This window comes from Geotrypetes seraphini, chromosome 6, assembly GCF_902459505.1.
Source record: "Geotrypetes seraphini chromosome 6, aGeoSer1.1, whole genome shotgun sequence".
NCBI classification, from domain to species: domain Eukaryota; kingdom Metazoa; phylum Chordata; class Amphibia; order Gymnophiona; family Dermophiidae; genus Geotrypetes; species Geotrypetes seraphini.
In genome coordinates, this window is record NC_047089.1 from 11,731,816 (window position 1) to 11,748,528 (window position 16,713).

The 16,713-nt window shown below is 47.0% G+C and overlaps 1 protein-coding gene across 1 annotated transcript in view; it reads left to right on the forward strand.

Moving 5' to 3' along the window:
- Nucleotides 1-16,713, forward strand: part of ARHGEF17 (Rho guanine nucleotide exchange factor 17) — a 390,049-nt gene that overhangs the window by 274,147 nt on the left and 99,189 nt on the right. Inside the window, exons 6-7 of the mRNA XM_033949000.1 lie at nucleotides 4,676-4,852; nucleotides 8,679-8,729. Of these exons, the coding sequence (XP_033804891.1) occupies nucleotides 4,676-4,852; nucleotides 8,679-8,729 (228 nt within the window). The remainder of the gene's footprint in view (nucleotides 1-4,675; nucleotides 4,853-8,678; nucleotides 8,730-16,713) is intronic.

The following is a 16,713-nucleotide window of genomic DNA, read 5'->3' on the forward strand; positions in this document are numbered from 1 at the left end:
ATCAGGGCAGGGTTAGAAGCGTGAATGTAGACCATGAAGAGTTTCTAGTTCTGGAAAGCCACAAGCCACTAAAGGTTTTAGGACATCCACAGTAAATGTGTATCTGCATACATTGGATTAGAAACATAGAAAGATGATGGCAGATAAGGGCTATAGCCCATCAAGTCTGCCCACTCTATTGACCCACCCCTTTAAGTCTACTGACCCCCTTAATCATACAGCCACTCTACTGACCCGCTCCTTCAAGTCTATACCCTAGCCATCCTATTCCTTGACTTGACTTTTGTAGGGAACCCACATAGGTATCCCATTTATTCTTAAAGTCTGGGATGCTGCTGGCCTCAATCACCTGCACTGGAAGCTTGTTCCAATGCTCAATCACTCTTTCCGTGAAGAAGTACTTCCTGGCGTCTCCACGAAACTTCCCTCCCCTGAGTTTGAGCAGATGTCCCCTTGTGGTCGAGGGTCCTTTGAGAAGAAAGATATCATCTTCTACCTCGACACGTCCCGTGATGTACTTAAATGTCTCAATCATGTCTCCCCTTTCCCTACGCTCTTCGAGAGTGTAGAGCTGCAGTTTGTTCAGTCTTTCTTCGTACGTGAGATCCTTGAGCCCCGAGACCATCCTGGTGGCCATCCGCTGAACCGATTCAATTCTGAGCACATCTTTACGGTAGTGTGGCCTCCAGAATTGCACACAGTATTCCAGATGAGGTCTCACCATGGCTCTGTACAATGGCATTATGACTTCAGGTTTCCTGCTGACGAAGCTTCTCTTGATACAACTTATCATCTGCCGTGCCTTAGATGAAGCCTTCTCCACTTAGTGGCAGTTTTCATGTCTGCACTGATGATTACTCCTAAATCTCGTTCTGCTGTAGTCCTGGTTAAAGTTTCTCCATTCAAGGTGTAGGCTTTGCATGAATTACCGCTTCCGAGATGCATGACCTTACATTTCTTGGCGTTGAAGCCCAGTTGCCAGGTCGAGGACCAACTTTCTAATGTACGCAGGTCATGCGCCATAGTATCCTGTAGATTGCAGTCGCCTACTATATTGCATAGTTTGGCATCATCGGCGAATAAGGTTACCTTACCTTGAAGCCCCTGAGTCAGATCCCCTATAAATATGCTGAAGAGGAGTGGGCCCAGGACTGAGCCCTGCGGCACTCCGCTTGTCACCTCTGATGTTTTAGAAAGGGTACCGTTAACCATCACCCTCTGAAGTCTTCCACTCAGCCAGTCATTAACCCATGCAGTCAGTTTCTCTCCTAACCCCATCGATTCCATCTTGTTCAGCAGCCTGCGATGTGGGACGCTGTCAAAAGCCTTGCTGAAGTCCAGGTATACGATGTCCAAGGACTCTCCCGAGTCCAGCCTTCTTGTTACCCAGTCAAAGAAGCTGATGAGATTGGATTGGCAGGACCTACCCTTGGTGAATCCATGTTGACTGGGATCCCGGAGACTCCCCTCTTTCAAGATCGCATCTAGTTTATGCTTAATTAGTGTTTCCATGAGTTTACACACTATTGAAGTAAGACTCATCGGTCTATAGTTCGCAGCCTCCGCCTTGCATCCCGTTTTATGCAGAGGAATGACGTTAGCTGTTTTCCAGTCCAAAGGAACTTTCCCCGTACTTAGTGAGAGATTGAAGAGCACGGCCAACGGTTCCGCCAGAACATCTCTCAATTCTCTGAGCACTCTTGGGTCCCATGGCCTTGTTCACCTTGAGCCTTGTCAGTTCGCTGAAAAAGTTGCAAAGGTCAAACGGGGTGTGTTGAGTTATGAGTTGTCAGAAGAAGAAGATGGGACAGGATAGAGTTACCAGATTTCTTCATTAAAAAAGAGGCCACGTGGCCACGCCCTGTTCCGCCCCCAGCCCCACCCCCCCACAAACCTGGTCTCTTCTTCCCCAAACTCAGGGTTGCGTCTGGAGGGCCTCCAAGATGCTGAAACTCCTCACACTATTTATTCAATTTTCTATACTGTTCTCCCAGGGGAGCCCAGAACGGTTTACATGAATTTATTCAGGTACTTAAGCATTTTTCTCTGGCTGTCCTGGCAGACTCTCAATCTATCGAATGTACCTTGGGCAGTGGAGGATTAAGTGACTTGCCCAAGGGTCATAAGGAGCAGTGTGGGATCTGAACGCACAACCTCAGGGACATACATGACATATAGGGTTGGGTTTGCAGAACCCAAGGTGAGAGGAGTTACAATACCGCTCTACAGAGCCACGGCCAGGCCGCACCTGGAATACTGTGTCCAGCATTGGTCCCGATACCTAAGGAAGGATATAAAACTGCTAGAGAGGGTGCAGAGATGAGCAACGAAGCTAGTGAATGGTATGGAGAACCTGGACTACGAGGAACGACTTAGGAGACTGGGATTGTTCTCCCTCGAGAAGAGGAGACTGCGGGGGGATCTGATCGAGACTTTCAAAATACTGAAAGGATTCGATATAATAGAGCAGGGAAAGCAGCTATTTACAATGTCCAATGTGACACGGACAAGAGGACACAGTCTAAAGCTGAGGGGGGGACAGGTCCAGGACGAATATCAGGAAGTTCTGTTTCACACAGTGAGTGGTGGACACCTGGAATGCTCTCCCAGAGGAAGTAATTTCAGAATCCACCGTTCTAGGATTTAAGGGTAAACTAGATGCACATCTCCTTAAGAGTGGCATAGAGTGACTCGGGTAAGGGTACATTAGGTGCATCTTCATTGGGAAGCATACAGTGACATGGGGACTTGATCCATGCCAGGGCACACCTGGCGGGGCCTCCGCATGTGCGGATCACCGGACTTGATAGACCCAGGGTCTGATCCGGAGATGGCAATTCTTATGTTCTTATGAGTTAGGAGTCTAAAGCACTCTCAAAGAGGTGGGCTGACATTTATAGACAGTCCCTGCTCGGAAGAGCTTACAATCTAACTTGGACAGACACACATGACATATAGGGTTGGGGATGCAGAACCCAAGGTGAGAGGATTTAGGAGTCGAAAGCATTCTCGAAGAGGTGAGCTGACAGTTATAGACGGTCCCTGCTCTAACGAGCTTACAATCTAACTTGGACGGACAGACATGACATTTAGGGTAGGGGGGATGCAGATCCCAAGGCAAGAGGAGTTAGGAGTCAAAAGCACTCTCAAAGAGGTGAGCTGACATTTATAGGTCCCTGCTCAGAAGAGCTTACCATCTAACTTGGACAGACAGACAAGACATATAGGGTTAGGGATGCAGAGCCCAAGGTGAGAGGAGTTAGGAGTCTAAAGCACTCTCAAAGAGGTGGGCTGACATTTATAGACAGTCCCTGCTCGGAAGAGCTTACAATCTAACTTGGACAGACAGTCAAGACATATAGGGTTGGGGATGCAGAGCCCAAGGTGAGAGGAGTTAGGAGTCGAAAGCACTCTCAAAGACGTGGGCTGATGGTTCCTGCTCAGAAGAGCTTACAATCTAACTTGGACAGACAGACATGGCATAGGTACATATAGGTACATATTTTGTACCTGGGGCAATATACCATATATACTCAAATATAAACCCATTTGAATATAAGCCGAGGTAACCTTTTTCCCCCCTAAAAGGGAGAAAAATGGTTGACTTAAATATAAACCAAACTCACGGCAGTCCACAAAGTTACTTTGGAGTGGAGGGGTAGTCTAGTGGTTAGAAATGCTACCACAGTTAGAATGTGAGCCTGCCAGGACAGATAGGAAGAAAACTTAGAGTATTCAATGTATTGTAAACCACTTTGGATGAATCTCTTCACGAAAAGGCCAAATGAATAAACTTGTGTCAGCCATTTTGAGTAATGAAACTGCATGGGGCAGGAATATAGGAGGATTCCTCTTGCTCTGGATCACCACTTGACCAGCAGGGTTTAAAGAAGGCCCAGAGAGGGGTCTGAGAGGAGGAGGTCATGAATATAAACCGAGACTTCCATTTTGGGGCCATTTTTCTTGACCAAAAAAATCTAGGTTTATATTCGAGTATATACAATAAGGCCTGGATTCTCGAACCAGTTCTGATTTTCTAGATGCCGGTAGGTGCCCATACCTCGATTAGATAAGCAATCCAAATGTTATTTTTAACCGAGATTTGAGGCGCATACTGTCGCCTAGAAATTTGGCAAGTTTCAAGTTTCAAGTTTATTTATTTTTTGATTAATCGCCTATCATAATTACTAAGCGATTTACATTTACAAAAAATACAGGATAAAATTATTAACAATTATATAAAAATCATAAAGCGCCTACATAGGCGCTTTAGGCCGCCAAATGCCTAAGTTGGCGTGGCCAATGCCTGAAGTGTCCTTAAGTGGCCTTAGAACGACTATGTAGGCGTGATTCACACGAAGATAGGCACCAGAAATGTAGGCCCGGAAAACTCTGGCCTATGTTTCCGGCGCCAATCTTTCACGTCGGCTCAATTCAGAAACCGGCGCCTATGCGTGATGGACACGTGATCAGTGGCTTTTTTTTTAAGGCGGCCACTGATATCGGTGCCAGTTCGAGGATCCAGGCCTACGTGACTAGCCTTGCGTCGCAAGTTGCTGCAGTGGGGATTGGACCCAGTTCTCCAAGTTCTCAGGCTACTCTACTTGTCACTTTAGGAATATCTTTTAAGACAGTACATTTCTTAATGCCTTCTTCTGTTGTGCTTCTCTTTTAGGACCTCCTAAAACACACCCCCAAGGAACATCCAGACCACCCCTTTCTAATAGATGCACAGAAGAACATCAAACAGCTGGCACAGAGAATTAACAAAGGCATGAAGAGTGCTGAGGAGCTGGAAAAGGACGCCAGGATCATGCAGGAGATTGAGTCCCATATCGAAGGCATGGAAGACGTATGTACCGGAGATATTGACCTGGGATCCTGGTCTATCTTAATGCTATCGAGATTACTTTGTTAGCCCGGTGGTCTGTGGCCAGTGATATCTTCACAGCTGACGCTCCCTTTCCTGTGTGCGCATACTCCGTACTGCAGGAGGCGAAAGGAGCAGGGAAAAGGGAAGGACGGCAGGGAAAAGATAAATTCTCTTTGACTTGAGAATGAAAATGTAAAGAAAGTGCAGCAGTTGATGTTCTTCATTCTTATTTATTGATGAGAATCAAAGTCATAATCCACATATGCGCCGACGAGGCAGGACCCAACACGGTCTGTGTTGTGGCGAACTCGCCTTCCTCAGGGGTCCATATTGGTCCAAGTAACAAAACCAACCATAAATGAAATCCAAATGTAGAATGAGAGCTGAGATTGTGATGTCATAATGCCTCATTCCACCAATGCCTAAGAACCAACCTCATCAGTGATGTCACAATGGCTTGATTGCCCTTTACTTGGCTCACTTTTACTACATTTTGATTTCTAGAGTGGTGCAGTCACAAACGTCATAAAGGAAAACCCCCCCCCCCCGCCTCAAGATCAGCATTTCTAATTGAAATATTATTACCAGGTGAAAGGAGAGGCAGAAGATTCTCAAATACAAAAATTACAATCGGAGACTAAGGACATTGGCAAAAAGTGGCTTCATTAAGAAAAACTTCCAAGCTGTTGGAAGGAACATAGTAGATGACGGCAGATAAAGACCCAAATGGTCCATCTAGTCAGGAAGTGCTCTTTGGGCTCCGTTTACAAAGCCGCTCTAGCGATTCCCGTGCAGAAGATGTGACGCAGCCCTTTCCATTTCTGTGGGTCGCAGTGCATTTGCCGTTCTGGGACCCCGCTACTGCGGCTTTGTAAAAGGGGCCCTTTGTTAGAATTTAAAGATTTAAGGCAAACACTAGTGGTGAACCTAAGAGACTTGAGTTCATTCTCTCCACACCCAGGCTTTGAGGTTCATCACTGTCACCATACGTGCAAATCCAGCAGAGCCGGCTGAACCTATGGGCCTAGAGTGCTGGTGATAAAGGGTACCAAAATCCCAGACCAGTCTAACTTAAAACTCCTAAAGGAATAGATGCCGGACTGGGATTTTGGCATCCTATATCATCAGCATCCCGAGTCACTTCCTCACCTGATCCAGCAGGAGGAGAGACTTGAGAGAGAGGGGGAGGAACAAGTCACAAGCAGAGGGTGGGGGTGGGGGGAAAGGTAATGAAGGAAGAGATATCAGTGGTGGGTGAGAGAGAGACAGCATAAGTTGGCTCAGGGTTAGGGTCACCAGATTTCCTCTTTTTTAAAAAAAAGGACACCTGGCCCCGCCCTGCTCTGCCCCAGCCCCGCCCCCAAACAAACCTCACGTCTCCTTCACTGAGCGCAGGGCTGCGCCTGGAGGACCTCCGCAGTGACATCGGGCGCACGCGTGTGAGGTCATCGTGCTGTCTGCGCATTCGCAGAGGACCTCCAGACGCAGCCCCGAGCTCGGGGCCTTCCAAAACCCGGACAAACTGCTGGGTTTTGGAAATCCCTCCGGGCACCCGGACAGTCCGGGTCTTCCTGGACCTCTGGTAACTCTACTCGGGGCGCCTCAGTCCCTTGAGTCGGCCTTGAAAGCCAGATCTGAAGGTTTGTGTTCTCTCTGAAGCGACCTCGTGAAGCCGCCTTCTCCATTCCCAGGGATGCAGGCGAGGGATAAGTGAAGTTGATTTTTCTCAATGGTGCTTGTAAACGGATGAGCGCTCTTCCTGTAATTGGTTACGTGTCCTTGCATTGAGGTCCCTATGATTTCCTGTTACAGGGCTTGTAAAGCTGACCTCCTGGGGATGCGGCAGAGGTAGCTTCAGTTTCCCCAGCTCTTGTTGGAGAGCGGCAATAAAAGATAATAACCGAAAAGTATTCTTCTTTTATTATAAAATGATAGAGGTTGGTGGCAGTATATTGAGGCACAGGGATGAGTCCATTTTGTAAGTCTTGTAAGCACCCGCAGCCAGTTTATGCTTGCGATATCTTTATTTTACATTCAGAAGTCCAGGATGACCCTAATATGTATTAAAAATGTATTTTACTTGGCACTTTGTGTCATGGCTGTCGCGTACTAATCCCCCAAAATGTAAAATTGTACAACTAGGACCCTTTTTCTGCAGTGGGAGTAAAGTGCAAAGGATCCTGATGGCCTGCTTTAGAGGCCCCCCAGACACCCCCTTGCAGGCTCTAATTTTATCACCCTTTCTTCCTCAAAAAGATTCAGTTGTGGTCCCTTTGCAGCAGTGGTCTCAAACTTGTGGCCCGGGGGCCACATGCGGCCCGCCAGGTCCTATTTTGAGGCCCTCGGTATGTTTATCATCATCACAAAAGTAAAATAAAACCGTTTCCTGGTCATATGTCTCTTTAGCTATAAATGACAATATTATTATTAAGACTTAGCCAAAAGGAAAGACTTATAAACTATAAAGAGTTTTACCTCCTGCAAAATTGTCATTTCTTTAATAAGACATTAACTATTTTTTTCTGAGGCCCTCCAAGTACCGACAAATCCAAAATGTGGCCCTGCAAATCCCTGGTGGTCTGGTATGGCGCAAGTTTCCTGCAGCCCCAATGTGAGGCATAAATGCCTCAGGAAACCTCCAAAGTACTGTCCCTTATTACCTATCACTTATATAGCGTTGAAAGGCATACACAGCGCTGTACATTTTGACATTTAATAGACGGTCCCTGATTGGAAGGGCTTACAATCTAACTTGGACAGACAGACATGGCATAGGTACATATAGGTACATATTTTGTACCTGGGGCAATATACCGTATATACTCAAATATAAACCCATCTGAATATACACCAAGGTAACCTTTTTCTCCTCTAAAAGGGGGGGAAAAAGGTTGACTTAAATATAAACCAAACTCATGGCAGTCCACAAAGTTGCTGTGGAGTGGAGGGCTTCGCCTGGTGGTTAGAGCGGCTGCCTCCGCACCCTAAGGTTGTGAGTTCAAAGAGTTCCAGCCTGCTCTTTGGGGTTGCAGAGCCCAAGGTGAGAGGAGTTAGGAGTTGAAAGCACTCTCAAAGGGTTCATAGACAACGGCGTGAAAGACAAAGGCGCGTCCGGACAATTGAGCGCAGCGCGGAGGCGCGCGCCGCTCAAAATTACTGTTTTTAGGGGCTCCGACGGGGGGTTTTGTCGGGGAACCCCCCCACTTTACTTAATAGACATCGCGCCGGCGTTATGGGGGTTGTAACCCTCCACATTTTACTGTAAACTTAACTTTTTCCCTAAAATCAGGGAAAAAGTGAAGTTTTCAGTAAAATGTGGGGGGTTACAACCCCCCAAACCCCCCACAACGCCCCCACAATGCGGCGCGATGTCTATTAAGTAAAGTGGGGGGTTCCCCCCCATGCCCCCCGTCGGAGCCCTAAAAACAGTAATTTTGAGCGGTGTGCGCCTCCGCGCTGCGCTCAATTGTCTGGGCGCGCCTTTGTCCCGGCGTGCTTTTGACCTGACACCCTCTCAAAGAGTTGGGCTTATAGATGGGCCTTTAATAACATATTGTTCTCTTTAAGGTTTACCCGTACATCGGTCTTGAGATGTTTTCATTTGTTAAGTTCTGTCACTTTGCTTCTCTTATATATTCTGTATGAAACCAGCTCCTCCTCCTGACAGACAGACAGATTCCTCCCTTACGTTCCTGTGGCGCTTCTGTTGAGTTTGATTGGCTCATTTTTTTCTCTTGCCGGCACATCGTTTTCGGTCTGCAGATGGACCATGTTCCTGATCAGCGCTTTCTCTCTTTCCCTGCAGCTCCAGGCTCCTCTCCGCAAGTTCCTGCGCCAGGAAATGGTGGTTGAAATGGTAAGGGCTGACTTTTCTTTTTAGCCTTTTATGCAGTGGATGATGAAACGCTGGTGTCTCTTGAAGAGCATTGGCCTTCTCTAGAGTTGTCATTTCTCTTTAATTTTTGTCTGATTTCCTTCATATCCAGGGTGGGAACGTATTACAACTTTAAAAAAGAATGGGTTATTGGAAGGATACTTGCATTTATATTACTGATTAAGTAAAGGGGGTGGGGAGAAAAAGATCACTTTCGAATATTTGTAAGTTTAAAGTGCTTTTCTTGATTTGTTATATGTTCGAAGAGCATTGTCCTGCTCCCCAGAATAGGGAAAGATGATACAGTGGAACCTTGGTTTACGAGCATAATTAATTCCAGAAGCATGCTCGTAAACCAAATTGCTCGTATATCAAAGCAAGTTTCCCCATAGGAAGTAAGGGAAACTGCTTTGATTGGTTCCACCTCCTCCCCCCCCCATGGGGCTACCAGCGCTGTTCCATTCACCCCCCCCTTGAGGAATCCGACGCTGTTCCAAACCCCTCCCCGCGATCCAGCTTCCCCCCCCTGCGAACCGGCATCCCCCCCCCCGTTCGCGATGCCCCCCCTCCACCGCGATCCTACTTTCCCCCCTCCCGAGCAGTCAATGACACCCTTTACCCAACTTGGCACCAGTGCCGGTGCCCGAAGATCCTCCCTCTTCTGGCGCGGCTGGACGGTGCGTCGGAGATCCTCCTTCTTGGACTGGCTTTGAGCATTTGCGCATGCTCAAAGCCTTCTGGTCTTGCTCTCTCCGAGATTGAGAGCGAGACCAGAAGGCTTTGAGCATGCGCAAATGCTCAAAGCCAGTCCATCCCAGCCCAGCCCAGAAGAAGGAGGATCTCCGACGCACTGCCCAGCCCAGGCCGCGCCAGAAGAGGGAGGATCTTCGGGCACCGGCACTGGTGCCAAGTCGGGTAAAGGGTGTCATTGACTGCTCGGGGTGGGGGGGGGAAGTAGGATCGCGGTGGAGGGGGGCAACGCGAGCGGGGGGGGGGCACTCGTACTGCGAAGCAAGCTCGGTTTACGAGGCACCAAGTTTGCGAATGTTTTGCTCGTCTTGCAAAACACTCGCAAACTGGTGCACTCGTAAACCGAGGTACCACTGTATATCGTATTCTTTCTAATAATCGATTGGGCTACTATTAGAAATTCTGGTTTTTTTTTAAAAAGTTCGGCGTGGGGGGGCTATTATTGGAGGCATCATGTCTCTCGTTCTCATGAAGACCGTTTCTCTCCTCTGGCTCTCCATCCTGTGATCACCGTTTCTCTGCTCCAGCTCTCCTCCCCACGATGAATGTTTCTGTCTTCCATCTTGTCACCTATAACAACCATCGTTTCTGTCTTTCCTCCTGCTGTAACTGGTATTGCTCGCCTCTGCCCTCCCCCCAATCTCTCTTCATGCCTTGTCTTGAGCTTATGGTGCTGGGCTACTGTAGGGCCTTGAGTATCTATGGATGCCTATGTGCAGATTGCCTCCATGCCGGGTTTTGAAAAGCCGTCCAGACCCCTGGAAACCCTATATCTGGTAGAAGCCTGTTCTAGTCAAGAAGAGTAGGGCCTGATAAATGGTCTTCCAAAAAAATAAAAAAGGGGGAGAGGCCTGAAGAGGTCCAACAACAATTCTATTAAGTAACGGGGGTGGGCAACTCCGGTCCTCAAGGGCCAGAATCCAGGCAGGTTTTCAGGATTTCCCCAATGAATATGCAAGAGATCTATTTGCATGCACTGCTTTCAATGCATATTCATTGGGGAAATCCTGAAAACCTGAATGGATTCTGGCCCTCAAGGACCGGAGTAGCCCATCCCATGGTTAGAAGAACTCTCAATAACCACCACAAAGCTATAACTCAACATAGGGCCATGTTTTGACATTTAAAAGCCTTCATCAGGAGTCGTAAGCTTATGGTAAAAACACAGTCATAAAGATATTAAGTGAGCGAACAGAACCTTGGAAACACAAATGAGCACAAACTTTTGTGGTTGTAATATCGATCACTGTTGTTACAACTCGAATGGCCGCACACTGGGCACATCTACCCTTTGTCACCTTCCACTCAACCAGTTGCTAACCCAGTCGCTCACTTTAGGGCCCAAACCTGAGGGCACTCAGTTTCTTAACCATCTATGTGTCAAAGTCTTTGCTAAAATCTAAGTACACAACATCTAGCCCTGAGGGGAGATAGGACTGAAGTCTACAAAATCTGGAGTGGAGTAGAATGGGTACAAGTGAATCGATTTTTCACTCCGTCAAAAATGACAAAGACTAGGGGACGCTCGATGACGTTACAGGGAAATACTTTTAAAACCAGTAGGAGGAAATATTTTTTCACTCAGAGAATAGTTAAGCTCTGGAATGCGTTGCCAGAGGATGTGGTAAGAGCTATAGCTGGTTTTAAGAAAAGTTTGGACAAATTCCTGGAGGAAAAGTCCATAGTCTGTTATTGAGAGAGACATGGAGGAAGCCACTGCTTGCCCTGGATCGGTAGCATGGAATATTGCTACTCCTTGGGTTTTGGCCAGGTGCTAGTGACCTGGCTTGGCCACCGTGAGAACGGGCTACTGGGCTTGATGGACCATTGCTCTGACCCAGTATGGCTGTTTTTATGTTCTTACAAGTGGATCGATTTATCACTCTTTCAAAAATGACAGAGGCTAGGGGACACTCGATGAAATTACAGAGAAATACTTTTAAAACCAATAGGAGGAAATTTGTTTTCACTCAGAGAATAGTTAAGCTCTGGAACACATTGCCAGAGGATGTGATAAGAGAGAATAGCGTAGCTGGTTTTAAGAAAGGGTTGGACAAGTTCCTGGAGGAAAAGTCCATAGTCTGTTATTGAGAGAGACATGGAGGAAGCCACTGCTTGCCCTGGATCGGTAGCATGGAATATTGCTACTCCTTGGGTTTTGGCCAGGTGCTAGTGACCTGGCTTGGCCACCGTGAGAACGGGCTACTGGGCTTGATGGACCATTGCTCTGACCCAGTATGGCTGTTTTTATGTTCTTACAAGTGGATCGATTTATCACTCTTTCAAAAATGACAGAGGCTAGGGGACACTCGATGAAATTACAGAGAAATACTTTTAAAACCAATAGGAGGAAATTTGTTTTCACTCAGAGAATAGTTAAGCTCTGGAACACATTGCCAGAGGATGTGATAAGAGAGAATAGCGTAGCTGGTTTTAAGAAAGGGTTGGACAAGTTCCTGGAGGAAAAGTCCATAGTCTGTTATTGAGAGAGACATGGAGGAAGCCAATGCTTGCCCTGGATCGGTAGCATGGAATATTGCTACTCCTTGGGTTTTGGCCAGGTGCTAGTGACCTGGCTTGGCCACCGTGAGAACGGGCTACTGGGCTTGATGGACCATTGCTCTGACCCAGTATGTCTGCTTTTATATTCTTATGTTCCCCTGATCCAATTCTGGTCACCCAGTCAAAGAAATCAGATATGTCTGACAAGACATGCCTCGACTGAAACCATGCTGCCTCAGTTCATGATTCCAGAAACCTCATTATTTTTATGTATATGTCATTATTCTGATGATTTACTCGCATGTTTTATAGAATTAAGTCTCCCCACAATGTGCCGCAAGCTTCGTCAACCAAAGCTTCATGGAGGAGTAAACCAAGAGAAAGAGCACCAGGGTGAGAGAGAAGCAAAGGGGAGACATTTCAAGCTGGAAGGAAGGAATAGGCTGGCAGACATGCAAACAGGTCGAACTGTTGTCTGCGCTGGTTCTGCTTTGGCTGGCCTGCCATGCTTAATTGATGATTAATTTGACTCTCATATTTGGCTCTCTAAATTAAGCCAGACCGCTTTGCCGTGGCTTGGGCTCTGTCTCAGCTCAGGTATCCAATTTATGTGATTCGTGCCTCTCGCAAGTACACCATTGCCAAACTGAGCAAAAATGCAAACAGCCAAGCTCTGCTTTCAATGGAGCACTTTAAAAGCAAGCAGAACGTGTGCAAAGCCCCTGTGGCACCCCCGTCATGTGACTTTGATCCTTGTCTGCCGAAAGCAAAGGAAGCCAAAAAAACCCGGGTGGTTTGGAAGCGTCTTAATTGCATACATTCCCCTGCAAAAGCCTCACTTTCACTTTGCAGAAGCACAGAGCCAGGCTAAAGACGTTTAGAAATCGGCTTTAAGTAAGGTTTTCAGCACTTTAGCGACACCTTGCTAAAAACATCCAGTACAGGTGTAGATATAGGCAGCAGCAAAGCCATGAGGAACAGCCCGCTCTTTGGCGCCCTCTTATGGCCAGATGACATATTGCATGCACCCACTCCCTACTGCAGAGCTGCCTGGCGCAAGGGTACCCGGGGTCCTGGGCAAACGTCATCAACCTTAGAGCCCCCTCTGTTATCCTTCAAGACCCTAATCTGCCCCCCACCCCAGTTGTCATGCTTATATATCACATACACACAAATAATGAGGGCAGTTTCCAAAAGTCATTTATTCAGGCAACTGGGCCATTTGAAAAAAATGTCCTTCAGGTTAAAGCGTGTATCGACCGTTCTTTGAGGTCTGTCATGTTTATTGTTTTGCTTTGACTGCAGCAGCTGTGCTGCCCTCACCCCCCCCCCCTCCAGAAGCGGTTAATGTAGCTGGTTTTAAAAGAGTTTGGACAATTTCATTACATTACATCACATTAGTGACTTCTATTCAGCCTGTACCTTGCAGTTCTAGGCGTATTACATTTGAAGATAACTGGACATTACCAGGAATTTACAAATTAGTGATTGGATACATAGGAGAGGTTTAGAATAAAAGAGGATAGGTAGAAAATTGAGGAATACCTTTAGGGGAGTTGCAGTTGAGGGGGAAGGAAACAGGTAAGAGTCATTGATGGGGAGTTACAAGAGGGGAGGAGGTCATAGAAACATAGAAGATGACGGCAGAAAAGGGCTACAGCCCATCAAGTCTGCCCACTCTGCTTATCCACCCCCTGTCTATGCCCTAATGACCCAATTTCCTTATCTTGAGGTCAACGGGAGAATTGCAAGGAAGGGGGAAGGGGGAAGAAGAGAGGGAAGGTTGAGAAGGCTGAATATATTTTTTGAATAGCAAAGTTTTGATTTCTTTTCAAAAAGATTTCAAGTCAGTTGTTGCTGTCAGCAGGTTGGAGATGGAGGGGTCCAGTTTTGCTGCCTGCGTTGCTAGGAGGCCATCATACATCCTGCAGGAAAAATCCTTAGTCTGCTACTGAAACAGACATGGGGGAAGCCACTGATTGCATAAAATGTTGTTACTATTTGGGTTTCTGCCTGGAACTTGTGTCCTGGATTGGCCACTGTGGAAACAGGATACCAGGCTAAATGTACCATTGGTGTGACCCAGTATGGCTATTCTTATGTTCTTATAAACTTCTTTTTTGTTGTTCATTGTGACTTTTTCAGACAGAACTCTCTTTCTCTTGAAATACTTGGCCACCTGTCCAATCTAATCTTTTATTTGTGCGTCTCTCATACCTATGCAGGCCCAAGGCGACTTAAAGAGAGGAGAGAGGGACTAGGAGGGAGATGGGCGGGAGGAGGGGGGTAGGGGAAGATGGGGAGGAAGTGGAATTGGAGGGAAGGAGGGTACAGGAGATTAAGCGTCGAATCGATGGATTTTCAGTTTCCTTTGGAAGATGGTATGGCTCGGTTCTGTTCTGGTCATTTCTGTAAGGCCATTCCAAGTAAAATCCTAGACCTGCCTCCAGGCTCACCCAGTTCAACCCATCCCCGCCCCATTACGCCCCAGTCCCGCTCCCATGGAATGGAAAATGCATTTGTACCGAAGATTTTTTGTGGATGAGAGATTTAGAAGTATTCTGTTGAGGGTTCTGCGGGACGTGGACCATGCCATTGAGAAGAGCTGGATGAGAGGAGCCGCTGAGTTTCCGTAAAGTATGCGGTGTATGATGCATGATATTTTGAAAGTTATTCGTGATGGGATGGGTAGCCAGTGCAGTGGTTTGATGAAGGGTGTGAGCAAGTCGTCGTCATCATCATCATCATCATACAGTCTTAAAAACATTATCTTGACTTAAAACATCAATGATCTCCATTCTGTCTGGACTTGGTCATCCTGTAGAGATTCTTCAGCTGACCGATCAATTTAGAAACATAGAAACATAGAAAAAAGCGGCAGAAAAGGGCTATAGCCCACCAAGTCTGCCCATTCCAAGTATCCCCTCCCCTGAATTTACTCCCTTAAAGATCCCACGTGAGTATCCCATTTCCTCTTAAAATCCGTCACGCTGCTGGCCTTTATCACCTGGAGTGGGAGTCTGTTTCTATAACCATAAAGCCCTATGACCTCACAATGCAGATGGAAAGAGCTTTAGCCAATAGGAAGAGGAGATGCAAATGTTAAGAGCCTTAGCCAATAGGGAGAGGAGGAGATAGTGGATGCTGTGGCCATTTAGCCTTTATCTGCCATCATAGAAACATAGAAAAAAGCAGCAGAAAAGGGCTATAGCCCACCAAGTCTGCCCATTCCAAGTATCCCCTCCCCTGAATTTACTCCCTTAAAGATCCCACGTGAGTATCCCATTTTCTCTTAAAATCCGTCACGCTGCTGGCCTTTATCACCTGGAGTGGGAGTCTGTTTCTATAACCATAAAGCCCTATGACCTCACAATGCAGATGTAAAGAGCTTTAGCCAATAGGAAGAGGAGATGCAAATGTTAAGAGCCTTAGCCAATAGGGAGAGGAGGAGATAGTGAATGCTCTGGATGGGCCATTTGGCCTTTATCTGCCATCATGTTTCTATGTTTCTATAACCATAAAGTTCTATGACATCACAATGCAGGTGTAAAGAGCCTTAGCCTATAGGAAGAGGAGATGCAAATGTTAAGAGCCTTAGCCAATAGGTAGAGGAGGAGATAGTGGATGCTGTGGCCATTTGGCCTTTATCTGCCATCATAGAAACATAGAAAAAAGCGGCAGAAAAGGGCTATAGCCCACCAAGTCTGCCCATTCCAAGTATCCCCTCCCCTGAATTTACTCCCTTAAAGATCCCACGTGAGTATCCCATTTTCTCTTAAAATCCGTCACGCTGCTGGCCTTTATCACCTGGAGTGGGAGTCTGTTCCAATGATCCACTACTCTTTCGGTGAAGAAGTACTTCCTGGAGTCGCCATGAAACTTCCCTCCCCTGATTTTCAGCGGATGCCCTCTGGTGGTCGAGGGTCCCATGAGCCAGAAGATATCATCTTCTGACTCGATGCATCCCGTGATGTACTTATACGTTTCAATCATATCTCCCCGTTCTCTTCTTTCCTCAAGTGAGTACAGCCGCAATTTTTTAAATCTTTCTTCATACGTGAGATCCTTGAGCCCCAAGACCATCCTGGTGGCCGTTCGCTGAACCGACTCGATCCTCAGCACGTCCTTTCGGTAGTGTGGTCTCCAAAACTGAACACAGTACTCCAAGTGAGGCCTCACCATGGCTCTGTACAACGGCATCATAACTTCAGGTCTCCTGCTGACGAAACCTCTGCGGATACACCCCATCATTTGTCTTGCCCTGGAGGAAGCCTTCTCCACTTGATTGGCAACCTTCATGTCCTCACTAATGATCACCCCCTAGATCGCGTTCCGCTGTGGTCCTAACCAAGGTCTCACCATTTAGTACATAAGTTCTACGCGGGTTTCTGTACTCCCAGTAGCAGGCCTCTCTGATGTTGAGTTAATATGGTTCTCACCTGTGACCTCACGGCCTTTAATCTGAGCACATGAGCAAATCGCTCGTGCATTTTAGGAGCGTCGCTCGCGGAGTTTGTATGGTTGTTCACAAAAATACTTGCAAATCTGGAGAATTCGTTGGTTTTTTCAGAACTTGTCGCTCGTAAGAAAAATAATTTGCATGCAACCCGGCCGATCCTTCGAAGGAGCATTGATCCCGATTCCCTCGTCCTATCCCCTGCATGTGACTGAGCCGTGGTTCATGGTGATACCGTTACGCTGAGGCAGAAGCAGA